The sequence below is a fragment of the Muscardinus avellanarius genome (assembly GCF_963383645.1).
Source record: "Muscardinus avellanarius genome assembly, chromosome: 7".
NCBI lineage: Eukaryota > Metazoa > Chordata > Mammalia > Rodentia > Gliridae > Muscardinus > Muscardinus avellanarius.
Window position 1 is genome coordinate 56,312,521 of NC_137793.1, and position 17,295 is coordinate 56,329,815.

Sequence of the window (17,295 nt, forward strand, 5' to 3'; positions counted from 1 at the left end):
GAATCTGTTCTATCACATGAAAATGCTCCCCAATCATTGCTAAATGTGAATGCTTTGAAAAGGAAGCAGATGGCTAGCTGACACAAATGCATGACACCTGGCCATGCTCCATGACCCTGACCACTGTCCTACTTTGGGCACATCTGTCTTCTCTTTTCTGACAGCATCTCTTTGTGGGTATTCTGGTTCCTGTGTTAGAGTTGTATGAAGAAATATTTCATGTGAATATTTGAAAGAAAAATCTGTCACAGCATATTTTATACTTAAAAATACAAGATTATGTTGTTGTGTATTCCAGATGACAATACTGGCATCATCTGTAGTTTAAAATATTGAATTCATGTGTATTAACTTGCCGTTCTTTTATTTCAGGTCTTTTGGGGCCCACCACCTTATCACTAAACACATCAACAACCCCAAACTCACTCTTGAATGCTCTTAATAGCTCAGTCAGTCCTTTGCAGAGTCCAAGTTCTGGCACCCCCAGCCCCACATTGTGGGCACCACCACTTGCTAATACTTCAAATGCCACAGGTCAGTATTATTAAAGTATAGTCAAAGGCATATGGTCTTAGGTGTTATCAGTTTTTAAATAGAATTTACCAATGATTTTATTTCCCTAAGGAAAAATTATGGTTCAAAGCATACTCCAACTAAACAGGAATTCTTTGATGTGTAAATTAGTTAAAATTAATCATGACAAAGAAGTGACTCATTCAAAAAAGTGTCATCTTCAGGTATGATAAGCAGATTAGGCAAAGGAACTTGATAGAAGCATTAGTAAAGAAAGCGGTAGTAACAGCATCTGAAAGCAGTACACTTGGTGATTAGAAAACAGGCTCTCTCTGGACCAACTTACTATATAGCCATATAAACAGGCTGAACCTGACTAGTTTCCTCATCTGCAGTGAGGGCCTTGGAGTAAATACTTTATGAAGCATTGTTTCATTTTTAACAATCTTCTGTGTTTTATAGTAACACTAATCCTATTTATAGAGAGATAACAAATTTGAATTATCTTTTGCATTTGCAGGAACAAAAATGATGGGGTTTTTTTTGTTGTTGTTGCAAAAATGACATTTTTTTTCCTGAAAATAATAGTAGTTGTGTGTGATTTCTCTTTTCCTTTCTGATATCTTTCTTCATGAAATGTTACCATAGGTTTTCCTGCTATACCACACCTTATGATCCCATCTACTGCCCAAGCCACATTAACCAATATTTTATTATCTGGAGTGCCTACCTATGGGCACACAGCTCCATCACCTCCTCCTGGCTTGACTCCTGTTGATGTCCATCTTAATAGCATGCAGATAGAAGGCAAAAAGATCTCCGCTGCTTTAAATGGGCATGCACAGGTAATGCCCTTTTGCTAAGATGTGGTGGTCTTTGCTGTTTATAAGAAATGAGCCATTTTTGACATGTTTCAATCTTCACCTGAAATTAATTGTAAATTGTAAAATTATGGCTGTATCTGTGTGTTATTTCCTATTATTTCAGTCTCCAAATATAAAATATGGTGCATTATCCACTTCATCACTTGGAGAGAAGGTGCTGAGTAGAAATCATGGGGACCCGTCCCTCCAGACAGCCGGGCCTGAACAGTCTTCTTCCAAATCAAGCCCTGCAGAAGGTCAGGACTATAAGTCTCCTCCTGAACGTACTTTGCCTCTTTGTGTAGAGCAGGTTGTAAAGAGTCCATGCAGTCATTCTGAGTTGACATTACTAACCAACTGACTCATCCTGTCTCAGCCATGTGGGGAAGCAGTATCTTGAATGAAAATCCAACAAGCATGATGAAAGATTAACTGGAAAGCACTTTCCACAGAAATACCACTTTCTGCTTACCTAAGTTAAAGTGATTATACTTGTGTCACAGGAAAGCATCAACTTACTAAAGGTTTTTTTTTTTTTTTAATGTAGCTGTATATCTTCTCCATCCAAGTAGAGTGTCTTTTTGTAGCTTTTTTTGCTCCTAACAATCTTGAAAATGTAGTCTTCAAATCTGGTTTGTATGACACCCTGAATCTGTCGAAGAGTTCTTTTTGCAAGTGAGTGCTGTTAACACCATGTCTCTATAGAAGGGTCTGATTCTTTTCCTTTTCAGATATTGACAGCTGTAAGGTGATATTTCATTTTTCACTTTCTCTTTTTCTCCTCCCACAGGTTGTAATGATGCTTTTGTGGAAGTAGGCATGCCTCGAAGTCCTTCCCACTCTGGAAACACCAGTGACTTAAAACAGATGATGGGTCCTGCCAAGGTGCCCTGTGCCAAGAGGCAGACAGTAGAATTATTGCAAGGCACAAAAAACTCATACTTACAGTATGTATTTTAATCTTGAAACCCTTGATTCTGTGAAAGAAAGTGGATAGCAGGTTTAATTTGTTTTAAACTCAATGCTTAGTTCTCTTTAGCTCAAGTCAGGGTAGATCTTTTTCTTTTCTCTTTATAATCATCTTTGAAGAACCTTTTTAAGGAATAATAGCTAATAATTTTCATGCTTGCCTATATTTTTATAACATCATTTTTAGTTGATTTGGTTTATAAATCTGTGTCTCTAAACCATCTATATTGCTCTGAAACTAATATTCTTTCTGCTTTTCAGTATTCAGTTGGGACAATTTTTACTCCCAGATATTTGCTATTAGAAATCTCCCCACAGCCGGGCGTGGTGGCGCATGCTTGTAATCCCTGCACATTGGAGGCAGAGACAGGAGGACCGTGCAGGTTCGAAGCCAGCCACGCTGGCTTAAGAGACCCTGTTTCCAAATAAAAAAATATAAAATAGGTCTGGGAGTGTAGCCTGGAGATAGAAGGGCTTCCAGGAACCCCAGTACCACCAAAAAAAGAAAAAAGAAAAAGAAAGAAATCTCCCCACATCCAGGTTTGGTGGGACTTGCTTATTAACCCAGTACTTGGGAGGCTGAGACAGAAGGTTTGCAGGTTTGTGGCTTGCCTCAGAAACTTAGTAAGGCCATCTGCAACTTAGTGAGACCCCATTTCAAAATAAAAGAAAAATAAAAAAATAGGCCCATAGCAGGGAGGTAGAATGCCTTTGGGTTCAATTTTCAGTTGAACAGAGAGAGGGCGAGAAAGAGGGAGAGAGAGGGAGGGAAAGAGAAATAAAGAGGGAGGGGGAAAGAGAGAGACAGATGGAGGGGGAGTAGGAGTGGAGTTTTGAATTTTTTTTTCTTAAACTGCAGCACTCTTTTTTCAAGGTAGTTAATTGCAAACTTTTCCACAAGTGCTTAATGGCAATTTTGACAGATCATATTGGAAACAGATGTGTGGGCTGTACTAGATATAGCACCCCTGGCCACAGCACGCTTTCTGGGGGTGTCATTCCTGCTGCATCTCTTCTTCCCATTGCACTGTTTGCTTTCTTCTTCTCTAGAGTGAGAGGTTCTCCTCCACCCCTCTCCATCCAACAGCTTTCCTCTAATGTCTCCTTAGTTCCTCATATATCTTTAGAGTATCTTTATGCAAATATTAGCAATATATTCTTCTTTCCTTTTTTACTAAAAACCATGTTGCTCTATAAACTCTGACCTCATTTTATCCAGTTCTGCTTTATCTGTGTTTTTCTTTATATGGCATTAATGGCCCAAATTAACATTCATAGGCATAGGTTAGAGAAGCAATTTTGCTTTCTTCTAGCTATTGGCACATTTGTGGCATACACATTTCCTGTCATGATTATGTTCTGAACCTTCTCATCTCCCTGGTGGACTGAGCTGCAACTTCCAGAAGAGCTTCCTCACCACTAGTTTCTTAGCAGCTTGATCTCTCCTATTTTTGCTCTAGTAAGTGTGTGTGTGTGTGTGTGTGTGTGTGTGTGTGTGTGTGCGCGCGCGCGCATGTGAGTGCGTGTGTGTGTTACAGAGGATTGAACCCAGGGGCATTCTACCTCCAAGCTACACCCCAGCCCTTATTATTTGTTTTTTGTTTCTGAAAAAAAGGTTTTGCTAGGTTACTGAGAGTTTCTCTACATCGTTGAGGCTATCCTCCAAACTGCTGTTGTGTTGTCTCAGCCTCCCAAGTACTGGGATTACAGACATGCGCCACCACACCTGGCCATAATCTTAAAAACATATATGAGTCTGATTTTGTCACATTCTGGCTTAACACACGGACAGTCTGGAGTTAATGCTTTCTTTCCATCCTTACATTCTTCTTTCCAAGATGTTGTTCTCCTGGCCTTGGCACAGTGAACTGGTGATGCCCTCAATCCCCAGATCAGGTGTCTTCAGTGAGCCTCTGTCAACTTTTGTCAGACAACCATTGTTCCTCCTTCTGTATTCCATTCACCCTTTCTGAATTCCTTTAAACTCCTCTAACACAACTGAATAGTTGAATAAATAAGACCATGAAGAAATGCACAAACAAGTTTTTCAAGTGCTACTGTATCCTTGTTTTATTTAAACCTAATGGTGTAGTTGGATTTGAAACAGAGGTGCATGTAGCTTGCATGTCTAGTGTGCTATATTTCAGGTGTACTGCCTATTAGAAGAAGCACTTCCATGCTCTGCCCATCCCCCTAAACAGGCTCTAGAGAATATTTATGTATCTCCTATCTTTACTTCTTACCAATATCATATGTATCATCAGTATGCCTTCAGATTTATTCAGCTTCTATTTAGACTTTGTATACATGAATCATTGATATTTCTCTGATATATAAAAATTAAAAATCTTATGCAGGGTGTTATAGGCCTTTAATCCCAGTACTTGGGAGGCTGAGACAGGAGGATCACAGGTTCAAGGATAGCCTCAGCAACTTAGCAAGACCTTCAACAACTTAGTGACACCCTGTTTCAAAATAAAAAAATAAAATAGGATTAGAGATGTAGCTCAGAGATGTGACTCTGGCTTGGATTCAATATCCAGTACCAAAAAAAAAAAATTACAAATCTTGTCTTACATCTCTTCTCTCCCTACCATATGTTATATACCATATATAATATACAGAATGTGTGATATATTGTGAAAGAGGTTCAAACTCTAGTCCTAGAGTCAAAGTCTTCATTTACCTTGGGGGCATGACCATGAACAAGGTGCCTACTTCACTCGTGAGGGTTAAGTGAGGTCATAAGTGCAGTACGTGATGATGGTAAACATGCTTGGTAGATATGGCCCATAGGAAGCATGAAATGCATTCGTGAATATAATGGAGTATTAAATTGCAAACTCTGTTTCACAGCAGCACTGACAGATTGCTCTCAGACACTGAACTCAGTGCTGCAGAAAGCCCTTTAGCTGACAAGAAGGCTCCAGGGAGTGAGCGGGCAGCAGAGAGAGCGGCAGCTGCCCAGCACAACTCTGAAAGGGCCCGCCTTGCCCCAAGGCCATCCTATGTCAATATGCAGGTAATGGGGGAAAAGAAAAAAAAGGGTGCTTGGATGAGGACGTAAAGAATTCATTGGGTATTCTACAGTAGTGCAGAAATTAGTGTTTTCCTCCTGTGCATTGATCAAAGTAAATTGAAATATATGTATAGTAGTTGGGTTCTCTGTAAACATTAAAAAAGAAATGCAGGATTCAGGTTAAGTAAGAATAATTATTTCAAATATAAAAATTATGCCAAATTATCTGTGTCACTGGATCTTATGCAAATAACATTATTCATCTGTTATTTGAAAAATTTAGATAAATATGAGAGACTGTTTCTAAGTATCACTGCCTCATGACAAAGTTTTAGATAAATAGATCTAATATTCTTCTGTCAGTGAAATGGAGATGATAAAGTTGGTGCCATTTTGAGATGGTTAGGAAAATAACTAATATGAAAGTTTTAGTTCTTTGAAAATAGATGGTATAAACTGGGTGTGGTGGTGCACGCTTGTAATCCCAGTGCTTGGGAGGCTGAGACAGGAGGATCGCACAGGTTTGAAGCCAGCATCAGCTACTTAGTGTGGCTCTCAGCAACTTAGTGAGACCCGGTTTCCAAATAAAGTATAAAATAGGTCTGGGAGTGTAGCCCAGAGGTAGAAAAGCCCCTGGATTCCACCCCCAGTACCACACACACACACAAAAAAAAATAGATGGTATAAATATTATTGAAGATTGTGTTGGCTCACAGATTTTTGATTATTTTAAACAACTCAGAAGAACTCTCTGTATCCATTTTCAAAGTTGTTAGATTAATTACTCAATGTATTCCTTACTGAAATTCAGAAATATAATTTCCATCTGTATTACAGTTTGAGAGAGAAGAATTTCATGCTTTTTGTTTTTGAAAATTCCTATAAACATTTTAATTTTCAATACCAGAATTACTAGTTAGACTTGTCTACCTTGTAATAAAGAATTTGTCTCCCTCATCCCTCCCACCTCCAAAAAAGATGAAAAAAAAAAACTTTTATGAAACTGTAAGGGATTAAAAAAAAAAGAACCTGCTGTAGCTCTGTATGTCACAGAAATAATTCATGGAGCTAAGTTCTGCTACTATAATTCCAGGATGAGCTATAGTTCAGTTCTCCTTGTCTATTTTTTAATCCTGTGTATTTGAACATTTCCATGAGTTTTTAGGTGAATATTTTTAGAAACCAGGACCATTCCAGGCGTAGTGGCACATGCTTGTAATCCCAGCATTCAGGAAGCTGAGACTGGAGGATTGCTTTTCATGGACAGCCTCAGCTACTTAGTGAGGCTCTCTGCAACTTAGTGAGACCCTGTTTCAAAATAAATAATAAAAACTAGGGCTGGGGGTATAGCTCAGAGGTAGAATGCCCCTGGGTTTTATCCCCAGTACCATAAAAAATAAATAAATAACAGGACCTTCATAATGTGCCAATGCAAAAAAAGAAATATATTACATTTTCTCTGGTGGATTTGTTTTTGGTTAATATAAATTAAAATTTGCCCATTTTAGAAAAATCAGGTTCCCTTTATAATCCTTTTGCAGTTTTTGTTCATCCTGTGATTCCTTTGTTCTTTTCTATTAAATTTATACCTTTGGTGAAGCAATATCACATTCCTTTCTTTTAGAACAGATGAAAATGTTCTTGATGTTATTATTTCAACATAAATAGAGCACATGTACTTATGCAATTAGTGAGTAGCTCACTTCTAAAATCACTAGAAAATCAATAATTATAGTCACTGAGCATTGATAGGAGAAAATTTAAAGATGTCCCTGATTTCTTTGGCTTTATCTGTCTCCAGATTGCTCTTGAATACCAAATCTCTAGCCATCTCTTTACACTTACCTCATTTATTTTATAGTTACTTCTGTTTAATTCAAATCTCCTAAGACTGTAAATCATAAAGGCTGTAGTTTATTTATATTCACTATTATATTCTTTCATAAAGCTCAGCACCTTCTCTTAACAACTAGGCACTCAATAAATATTTATTGAATAAGTGAATTTAGGTTTTCCCCATACCTTGCCTTTGGACATTAATAATTAAAAGGTGATGTTTAACTTCCAAAACCATTTTAGAATGATTTCACGAATGTCATCATAGTGTTATTTAAAAGTCTGCCTCTCCTAATATTCTGCCATGTTCTTAGAATTGCAACATCTCCTTCCTGGTTTGTCTGGGACACTCTTTGTTGACCTTGATCATCCTAACCTAAATACTCTTCATAGCACATTTCACTCCCAGAAGAGTCCTGTTTCAGGCCATAAATTACATGGGCACCTGCTGTGCTATTAGACACTCTTTCTGGGAGTACTCTGGCCATTTTGCAAGACCCTGACGGTTGGTCTTTAAACACCTTTAAATCAGGTCTTAGTTAAGTTCCCAAGCTGGGGAATTGAAAACACTAGGTTACTATTTGAGAGGTAGGTCTAACTGCACTACTTTCTTCAGAAAGACCTCTCTTAGTCTTTTCATATACCTGACTGCATCTTGGTGACACATGCAATGTTAATGGAGTGAATGTGTGGTACTATCCTAGTCCTATGCCAAAAACGTTTAGTTTTATTGAGTTTTAGTTTTATTTAATTTTATTTTATTTTAATTTTAGTTTTAGTTTAATTTTAGTTTAAGTTTTAGTTTAATTTTATTGCATTTTAATTTTATTGTAGATAAAAGCTAGATATTTCCCACTTCTCTCACTTTGAAAGCAAAGATTATGCCGATTAGGCTAATAACTCCTTAAGTTGTCCTGACATCACACAACCTCAGGTCATGCTTATCTAAATGAAGAGGGGGTTTTGAGACAAGAAAGAAGAAATAGGTAACTGGCACATTTTGGTAATGTACTATTTTGAGACCTAGCCTAACTATTAGGTTGTTCACTACATTTTAGCATATAGTGGCCCTGGTATGCTAGATATTCTTAGTGAATAGGATTTTTTTTTTTAAGGGAAAACTCTAACTCGATACCACCATGACTTCAAGTTAGAAATAGTCGTTTGTTATCCCAGTTAATTTTGATAGCATGTTTAAATTTATCATATTTTCATTGGATTTGTCACATTGTGGTGCAAAGCAGAATCATGGGAAATAGTCAAAAACCTTCATTTGGTCGGGTGTGGTGACGCACACTTGTAATCCCCGCACTTGGGAGGCTGAGGCAGGAGGATTGCACAGGTTCGAAGCCAGCCTCAGCTACTTAGTGAGGCTCTCAGCAACTTAGTGAGACCCTGTTTCCAAATAAAATATAAAACAGGTCTGGGAGTATAGCCCAAAGGTAGAAAGCCCCTGGGTTCCACCCCCAGTACCACCAAAAATAAATAAATAAATAACCTTCGTTTGCTAACCATGCTTATTGGCATGACATTTAGAGAAACTGTCAATAAAAACTGTTTCTTTCTGTTTCATTTTCAGGCGTTCGACTATGAACAAAAGAAACTATTAGCAACCAAAGGTATATGATATACGAATGATTTACTCCTTGACTGTTTTTCATTTTGCCCAATAATGATGTTCAACTATTTGTGATGAATTGAGAAATTAGACACTCATAAAAAGAAACCTAAAATGTTCAAGTTCAAGTTGCTAAAGTTCTGTTGAGATTGAATGTATTTTGTCGAATAGATCAACACTTGATCATTTAAGAGATTGTGAAGCATTCTTTTTTTCATTTATAAAATGGGTACAATTTTTTTAGACGTTTGGTTTCAATGTTATTAAAATATTTTCAGGCATTTTATGTTAAGAAATAACATTGTTATAATTTCCTCACATATATTAAAGAAATCATGCTTGTCATCAGTATTTTACTTAAGAGATACATTAAACATGCCAAGAATTTGTGTTATATTCTATTTTCCAAAGCTATGCTAAAGAAACCAGTAGTGACAGAAGTCAGAACACCTACAAATACCTGGAGTGGTCTGGGGTTTTCTAAGTCCATGCCGGCTGAAACTATCAAGGAGTTGCGGAGGGCCAACCATGTGTCCTATAAACCCACAATGACAACCACTTATGAGGTTTGTAGAGTTGCTTCCCACCCGTTCTTCTTGTCTGCTCTCTCAGCAGAAGAAAGGGGTCACAATGGCCTCACTGCCCCATTCTTTATAAGCATAAGGAAAAATGATCAGTAGTAAAGTGTTCTTATTTCTATTCTTAAAATATGTTGTTATAAAATCAGTGCAGTCTTATATGGTAGGCTTTCTGTCTGTCTGCTCTCAAGTTAAAGGGATATGAATTTGGGCCAGTGTGTTTTTGTTGGGAGGGAGCTATCATAAATGACAGAGCAGTGCTAAGATTAAGCAAAGAGCAGTTGTAATACTCCATAGAAATATATAAAGAGCCCTTTTGTCTGAGGATATCATTAGCAAGGCCACCATAGGGGGAAAAGGCAAATATTCAACAAAAACAAGTTTTCAGATATGAGTTTAAAATGCACAGTGTTCAGATGTGCCAAGAACACAGCAGGAAGTATCTCAAATAAGAGCTCCAACATTTTTATGTTTCCCAGATGTTGGCTACACTTCTCAGGGTGAGTCTGGGAAGCTGGCATTCTTAGCATATGGAGGAGGATCCAGAGTTCCATGCTCCTCAGCCAGGCTCCATGTGACTCACCAAACAGGCCTTTTCCATCAGAGTCTTAGATTCTGGCTTGAAGCCTTGGGGAGCGGAGGAGGGGCTAGAGAGCAGCCTGCATACTGGCACAGTACAGAGAAACTAGAAACCAAACATGGATGAAAATGATTAATCTGAGTCTCAGCATTCAACCAGAGCACTGTAGGCTAGAAAAAATGCTAGTTAGAATGGCTTTCATAATTATTAGTCTAATAACTAACACTGGTAGATTGACCTCCTTTTCTCCACCCATTTTCTTTTAACAAATTAAACTATTGATAAAATAAACCCTGAAAATATGCTCATTTTTCTTTGTTTGTCTACTTAAGCAAGTGAAAAAGAAAATAATGTTGAAATACTAAAAAGAATAGTCTCTTATGAATTTCATTATCAAAGTTCCAGAACCCCCTGGCAGTTGTACTTGAAGACTGAAGTGACCTTCAGCAGTAAAAACATAGGAACCATTATAAAAAATTTAGAAGTTATAGGATATATCCTCTTTCTGCTATTACAACTCTGAGAGAAAATATACACCTCCATTTGTCAACAGAAATCTTAAAATGCTGCTGTGCTGATCTTTAGACTCTCAGCTGATATCTCCTATGGTCCATCAGCCCTTTCACTCACCTTTGTTTTGGGAAGAGTGAACTGCTAGGTTGTTGATTGGGTGTCTGTAGTTTTGGAAGTGAAACATTTAATTTTATAAATGTTATTCGGTTCTGCTCTCTAAAACCAATAGTAAGACAAGTTAAAAGTGATGACTCTAGCCAGGCATGGTGGCGCACGGTTGTAATCCCCACGCTTGGGAGGCAGAGACAGGAGGATCGCGCTGGTTCGGAGCCAGCCTTGCTGGCTTAAGAGACCCTGTTTCCAAATAAAAAGTATAAAATAGATCTGGGAGTGCAGCCCGAAGGTAGTAGGGCTTCCAGAAACCCCAGTACCACCAAAAAAAAAAAAAAAAAAAAAAGTGATGACTCTTTCAGTAATGTAGTTGTCGAGTGCAGTGCTGTGAGGGTGGATAACCACCAGCTACCAGAAGGTAAGTGACTGTGTTCCGCCAAGCCTGTATTATCATTTGGATTGTGCTGAGGAGGACATCAAAGAAGGTATGCATTGCTTAGCATGGTGCACAGTACGCTCTTAGTGGGCAGCTGTTAACCCCATTAGAAAAGCTTGTCCCAAAGAAAGTGAGTGGCCAGCTAAAAGATGAGATTGTGTATAGGAATGCTCATTGGTGGAACTAACTGTGTACAGTCCAGCTACATGTATATTTTGTATCTAAAAGAATACTTCAGAGTATTATGTTAATATATCACATATCAGTAATAATTATCTTAAATCATATTCATTTATTCTTTTTGGTTATAAAGGTACATTTTCATCCACAAGTTTATTCAGTTCCCACAAGCTCCCAGGGACAGAAAAGCAGCCCAAAATGATAAGTGTTTTCCTCAACATCATGGTCAGTAAATGTGAGAAATGGCCTGAGTTCATTATACAAAATGTCTTTATACTGCTCCCTCCTGGTGATTCACCCTGCAAGGTACATAGCTAAAGGTGACAGGAATTGATCTAGAGCCATGTTGTCATACTTCTGTGTGCTTAAGAACATTTAGAGAACTTGCTAGAAATGCAAATTCTTCCTCCAGTATCTCACTCATCAGGTAGTGAGTAAGCCAGCCAGGTATCTTGTTTTCAGTAAGAACCTACAGTGATTTTATTTAATTTAATTTTGTGGTTGTTGTTGGTGGTGGTGGTGCACTATAGTCTCACATCATAATGTGGGTCATGTTCACAATGGCATATTTTCACACAGTACTTGGTGCCCCCCTTCCCAATTTCCCTTTCTCCTGAGGCTAAGTGTCCAGGTTAACAATTATATATATTACACACACACACACACACACACACACACACACACACACTCACACATCACATATTCGCATGTAGCTTTTCCATTAATGAACCTCACCTTCCTTCCTCCTCTACCCTTCCTTCCTAGCTTCACTGAGGATTACCCTCTATTATCTGGAGTCCCTCTGGGATCTCTAATATACCTAGCTTGAACGTATTAGAAAAAAACATATGTCCCTTCTCTTTCTGTGCTTGGCTAATCTCATTTAACATAATATTCTCAAGGTATTTCCATCTTCTTATGAATGGAATAATTTTATTCTTTATTGCTGAGTAGAATTCTATTGTATATATTTCTTATAATCATGCAATCCATTCATTTGTTGATGGAGACCTAGGTTGGTTCCATATTTTGGCTATTGTGAATTGTGCTACTATGAACATAACTATGCATATGTTACTATAGTTCTCTGATTTCAGCCCCTTTGGGAAGATACCCAGTAGTGGTATAGCTGGATCATATGGTGAATCCATTCCCAGTTTTCTAAGGAATCTCCACACTGATCTCCATAGTGGCTAAATTAGTTTGCATTCCCAACAACAGTATAAAAGAGTTCCTATTTCCCACATCCTTGCCAGCATTTTTTGTTATTTGACTTCTTTATGCTTGCCACTATGATTGGGGTTAGATGGAATCTCAGCATAGTTTTGATTTGCATCTCCCTGATGGCTAATGATATTGAACATTTTTTCATGTATCTATTGGCCATTTGTATCTCTTCTTTTGTGAAGTGTCTATTCAATTCAGTTGCCCATTTCTTGATTGGGTTATTTGTTTTGCTAGTGTAGAGTCTTTTGAGCCCTTTCTATATTCTGGATATTAGCTCTCTATCAGAGTGGTGGCTGGTAAAGATCTTCTCCCATTCAGTAAACTTTCTCTTTAGGTTCTTGATAGTTTTCTTTGATGAGCAGAAACTTTTTAGTTTGATGCCATCCACTTGTAAATTCTTGCTTTAATATCCTGCACTTTGGATATCTTAATGAGGAAGTTACTAATTGTGACTGTATGTTGGAGTGTTGATCCTATGCCCTCCTCTATTAGCTTCACAGTCTCTGGTCTGATTTCCAGGTCCTAAGGTGATTTTGATAGGGGTGTTTTTCAGGAATGCTGCTATAAAGGGATTTAACCCTAAAGGGGGTGATAGCAAAGTGGGCATAGGAACCTGAGAGGCTTTTCTGCTCCAGTCCATGATCAGGTAGACCACCTTCTAAAGGTAGAAATGTATAAGGGCTGAACCCCTTCCACATGGCTTTTCTTGCTTTGGCCATCATTGGGCTGGCCTGCCTCACATTCTGGCTGGTGATTAGCAGCCTGTGCTGGACAGTGGGAAGGGGAGTCAGGTGTGATGACCAGCTAGATGGCAGCATGGGCATTCGCCATGCAATCTGCTTTCCTCTACCACCCCTATAAATGCTACTAAACAAAAGGTATGATCCTTCTGTCTTTAGGAATGGTATTCTAGATTTTCCCTGAGCCTTGAACTTATCCTTACATGTCCAAGTCTATTGAAATGAAAGGAGAGGGCCCTCACAAAGCATTGTCTAATTTTCTGTAGAAGGTGCTACACGCATGTGCTTACCTTCCCCTTATTTTTCCACAGCTCAGAGTGATTAAAAACAGGGCAATAAGTGTGGTTTGTTTCCATGGGTTACAAGACAGAGAAGGACTTGGGGAACAATAGATAGAACAAATCTTATTAAGAGATAGACAACATCTATGCATATAGCACTAATATTTTCAAATTATAAGGTGTCTACAAATTATAAGGTGTCTCCTCTTCCATATACTTTTCCCAAAGAAAAAGAGAATCAAATGTACAAGTAGAATGCTAATCTATAATCAGCAACATATTCAGCCAATAAATCCTGATAGGTGAACACTGCTTACTCACTGCCAGGGTTTCCTGGTCCAGGAAGTTTGCTTGAGGCAAAAATATGGTATTTTCAGTTACAAATTCAAAGAAGCTAGACTTGAGCAGTTTTTTTTCAGTTTGGGACAGCTATGAGAAATTAGTCTACTCCAAGAGCTCCAGCTCCCTTAGGTAAGAAGTAGGCTCTTTAAAGATTTGTTGTTGTTGTTTCCAAAATACAAAATAAATGACTTTATCCACTTGTTACTATATTGAGATACCTGAAGTCAAAAGGCTGCTGTGAACTCTCTCTGTCCCATCAACAAAGAAACAAAGAGGCTTGGGATTTTCCTTTTTTGTGTGTGTGACCCATCTAAGAGATAAAATAAGTAATGGTCACATATTCTCTGAAGCAAAGAAAAACTTGCATGGGAAATCAAACAGTTTTCAATTTCCCCAATGCTAAATAGTGAGGGTGTCTGATCATTTTAAATCTTACAGATCTAAGAATGTAGGTGAATTTCCTTATGTGGATATTTTAGACTAGTTAGTAGCTAATTACCTAGTAAATATAACAAGGTTATATTTTACTTAATCTTTTCAGAAATCACCATGTGTCACAGTTCTGATGTAGCTATATGAATTAACTCAGTGTAGAGCTCAGCTGTGTGGCAATGTATACTCTAAAAAGAGTTTAGATACAGACTTTGTAATATGTAAGTAGCATATAGGGACCCATTAATGCTTCTGATAATTACCATGTTCTGAACAGGTTACTTCTCTTGCTGCATAGGATTGATTTTGGATTAAGTATAATTTTTTTGTGTGTGGTACTGGGGTTCCTAGAAGCCCTTCTACCTCCAGGCTACACTCCCAGACCTATTTTATACTTTTTTTATTTTGGGGAAACAGGGTCTCTTTTTTTTTTTTTTTTTTTGGTGGTACTGGGGTTCCTGGAAGCCCTTCTATCTCCGGGCTACACTCCCAGACCTATTTTTACATTTTTATTTGGAAACAGGGTCTCCTAAGCCAGCGCGTGCGGCTAGCTTCGAACCTGCGTGATCCTCCTGTCTCTGCCTCCCAAGCGCGGGGATTACAAGCGTGCACCACCACGCCCGGCAAAACAGGGTCTCTTAAGCCAGCACGGCTGGCTTCAAACCTGCGCTATCCTCCTGTCTCCGCCTCCCAAGTGCGGGGATTACAAGCGTGTGCCACCATGCCTGGCAAGTATAATATTAAAGATACTTTCACTGGAAAATTTATTTTGGGGAGATTCAGGAGTCTTATATCCCAAAGGTCAGCAAAGGCATTCCACAGATGTAGGGAAGAGATCTGGGAATCTTTGTTCATTCAGTACTTGTATAATATTAATTACTATGTGTGTTCTATACATTTCTAAGCACTAGAGGTACACTATTTGAATGCAAAGTTCTTTTTTGTGATATTTTCTGGTAGTTAAGATAAAATAAAAAAGTAAACAAGAAAGTAAAAGTCCCTGATAAATATAAAACCAAGGCTACTTTAGATTGGGTAGCTAAAAGTAGACCTTGTGTGCAGATATGGCATTCAAACTCTGAAACCTAGTTGACAAGAATTTCAAGATTTTCACAAGAGCCAACCTTGTGAAAATCTTGGGCATGAGTATTGGGCCTAGGGAGCATCTGGCATGATCACCTTAAAGTCAGATCTAACCGGGGAGTTCTTGGATCACAAGGTAGACAGGATCATGGAGCATTAGTGATGTCCAACAGTGGAGAACCTCCACCCATGGTAAAGTACTCTGCAAGCACATTACAAAACTTTACAAAAAGGTGTGATTTGTTCTAATTTGCATTTTTAAATGTCAGTCTTGTTTTATTTGCAGTGAATTAGAGATAATTGATAGAACTTTTCAGTGGTTAGGGTGTGTTGGGGGATGAAGTAATCAAAAATGGCCCTTGATATTTGGACTAGTACAAATGGATGACAGTGTAACTTGCTGGGATTTAGGAATTCAGAGAAAGTAGTAGATTTGGCAGTAGCTATAATTGGCAGCTCTATGATTATGAATTTCAATAGATCAGTCAAATGTAGTGGTAGAAGCTTGGGAATCATTGGTCTCACTGAGCTTTGAAAGAGGTTTGACATTAGCTAGTGAGAAAGTACATAGAGAAGAAAGGGGTCCTAGAACCAACTCTAGGCTAATCTAACATTTAGAATGAGAAAAAGAAAAAACCTACAAAGGATATATTGAAGTGTGTGGAAAATCTGGGGGTTGGGGCATTATGATGCTAAAGATGGAGGCATTTACAGCCAGTCATAGTCAGCTATGGTCATGCTGCCACAGGGTGAGCAAAGTAAGTTTCCTGAAGTGAACAGTAAAGGATTATCTTGGAGTTATGCAGTGAACATAAATCTTTGAAAAATTAGAGAATCTTGACTTTGTTACTCTAGTACTGAATACCTTAAATACAATGATTAACAAATGGTTAAAGTAACTGCAAATTTGAGATGTTTAAATTTGTTATTTTTAATTTTAATTTTGGAGAATTTAAGAAGGTAAGTTATTCCAGGCATCTAGAATTTAATGGTGAAGTCATATACTTGTTTGGGGGAAAGTATGCCAGACTTGTCTTTATCCTTGGACTGCTGGGCTAGGAGTTTGATTCTTCTCAAAACATTCTATCTACCTGCACCTCAGCCCTTTTATCCTCCTTGTATGAAACAAGGCAAAGAATCTCTGTAATGCCAGAGAGAAAATTTGCTTTGTGATTCCTAAAAAAATAAGGAGGAATCTCAGCAGCCACTTCTCCCAGAATTATTACAGTGAGGACTCCCAGAATCTGCTAGATACTCTCATAATCATCTCCCCCCTACGAGTGGAAAAATAATCCACTGTGTATATTATCATATGCTGGAGGACCAAAGCCCACAGACAAAAGATCCCACAAGCTCCTCCTGAGAATCAGTGCACAGTGTTAGAGAAAGCAAATAGTGATGGTGTAATTTTGGACTCATTTCTCTTCCCATCATGAGAATCCCACTTTATTAGACATTTCTTTATCTGGTTTTGACTATTTCCAGGGCTCATCAATGTCCCTCTCAAGGTCCAGCAGTCGTGAGCACTTGGGAAGTGGAAGCGAATCTGACAACTGGAGAGACCGAAATGGAATAGGACCCACAAGTCATAGTGAATTTGCAGCTTCCATTGGCAGCCCAAAGCGTAAACAAAACAAATCAAGTGAGCTCTGACTTTTATTCATACTTTTAGGCAAAAGCAGTTATAAATGTTTTTCTTGGTTTGAGGTGATGTTGAAGTACAGTTTTTGGTGTGGTTCACATTCTGCCACTTCTGTGAAGCTTTCCGTTTCTCCCAGTGAAAGCACATCACGTGGCTCTCTCCTCATTGTATTTTGTACATGCTTCTCTGTGCACACCTGTTATCCTGAAGTGTAATGATTTATTCACTTTATCAGTTTGTCCTTATAAAATTTGAGCTCCACAAGTCAGGGACCATTTATTCAATAAACATTTCTTGAATGCCCATTTGCCAGGCATTCTGTTAGGCTATGT

At 38.2% G+C, this 17,295-nt stretch overlaps 1 protein-coding gene across 1 annotated transcript in view; it reads left to right on the top strand.

Moving 5' to 3' along the window:
• Positions 1-17,295, top strand: part of BICC1 (BicC family RNA binding protein 1) — a gene marked incomplete at its 3' end in the record, with an annotated part of 354,822 nt that overhangs the window by 325,738 nt on the left and 11,789 nt on the right. Inside the window, exons 11-18 of the mRNA XM_080698910.1 lie at positions 373-534; positions 1,162-1,358; positions 1,501-1,633; positions 2,167-2,323; positions 5,202-5,367; positions 8,780-8,819; positions 9,230-9,384; positions 16,807-16,963. Coding sequence (XP_080555036.1) covers positions 373-534; positions 1,162-1,358; positions 1,501-1,633; positions 2,167-2,323; positions 5,202-5,367; positions 8,780-8,819; positions 9,230-9,384; positions 16,807-16,963 — 1,167 coding nt within the window. The remainder of the gene's footprint in view (positions 1-372; positions 535-1,161; positions 1,359-1,500; positions 1,634-2,166; positions 2,324-5,201; positions 5,368-8,779; positions 8,820-9,229; positions 9,385-16,806; positions 16,964-17,295) is intronic.